This window comes from Aphanomyces invadans, assembly GCF_000520115.1.
Source record: "Aphanomyces invadans strain NJM9701 unplaced genomic scaffold supercont1.40, whole genome shotgun sequence".
Classification (NCBI taxonomy): domain Eukaryota; phylum Oomycota; class Saprolegniomycetes; order Saprolegniales; family Verrucalvaceae; genus Aphanomyces; species Aphanomyces invadans.
In genome coordinates, this window is record NW_008580185.1 from 154,433 (window position 1) to 155,444 (window position 1,012).

The 1,012-nt window shown below is 66.4% G+C and overlaps 1 protein-coding gene across 1 annotated transcript; it reads left to right on the forward strand.

Moving 5' to 3' along the window:
• Positions 1-36: 36 nt before the first annotated feature.
• H310_12513 (hypothetical protein) lies at positions 37-976 on the forward strand (the record flags this gene model as incomplete). The annotated part of the gene is made up of 2 exons (XM_008879582.1): positions 37-896; positions 970-976. The coding sequence occupies 2 exons, from the start codon at positions 37-39 to the stop codon at positions 974-976; spliced, it is 867 nt and encodes a 288-aa protein (XP_008877804.1).
• Between the last annotated feature and the right edge of the window lie 36 nt (positions 977-1,012).

Consider the following 1,012-nt stretch of genomic DNA (forward strand, 5'->3'; position numbering starts at 1 on the left):
GACGCGAAGCCGATGGACGCGCGCCCTCGCCCGTCGATGGCGGGGGTGAAGGGTGTGCAGGCGGTGTGCAGCACCTCGACGTTCGCCAGTGCGACGGGTTCGGCGCTGGTCGCGGCGGTGAAGGCGGCGACCACTGACTGCATCAACTCCCTGTTCAGTGTCTCTGGCGCGGACGCGTACTCGATTTTCCGGGAGGCGCAAATGGTGTCCGTGGCCGACGCGCTGCGCTCGGCCGCTGCCACCTACCAGGGTAACAACAGCGGCAGCACTGCTCAGCTGGTGCTGTTCCTGCGCGCCGGGTACTACGTGCACTACTACGACAGCAGTGTCGGTGCGTACGGGACGGCGCTGTCCACGGCGATCAAGGGCGCGCTGGACACGTTCTTCGCCAACAGCCGCGCCTTCGACGTGACCGACGCGAACGGCGAGACGCTCTCCGATGCCGTCACCCTGATCGACAGCGCGGAGGAGAACGCCCGCTACCTGAGCGTGATCAAGCGCCTGCTGAACGGGTACAACTCGTCGTACGACGCCTCGTGGTGGATGCTGAACGCCGTCAACAACGTCTACACGGTGCTGTTCCGCGGTCACCAGGTCCCGGCGTTCGTGTCCGCGGTGGCGGCTGACCGCAGCGTGCTGGACACGCTGTACAACTTTGCCAGCTCGCACAAGAACCTGCTGGGTGGGTCGCAGTCCTACCTGACCTCCAACGCCGGCCGTGAGCTCGGTCGGTTCCTGGGTGACGCCGCGATCCGTCCGACGGTCAAGCCGCTCGTGATCGGTCTGCTCAGCCAGAGCTCCATCACCGGCCCGACCGCTCCCCTGTGGGTCGGTGTCGCCGAGATGACCGACTCCTACGACAAGGCCGCCTGCGCCGACTACAACACCTGCAACCTGTCGGCCCGGCTCATCAGCACCGTGCTGACGACGACCTACACCTGCAGCAGCAGCATCCGCATCCTGGCGCAGGACATGACGGCCAGCGAGCTCAGCAGCAGCTGCAACAGCCTGC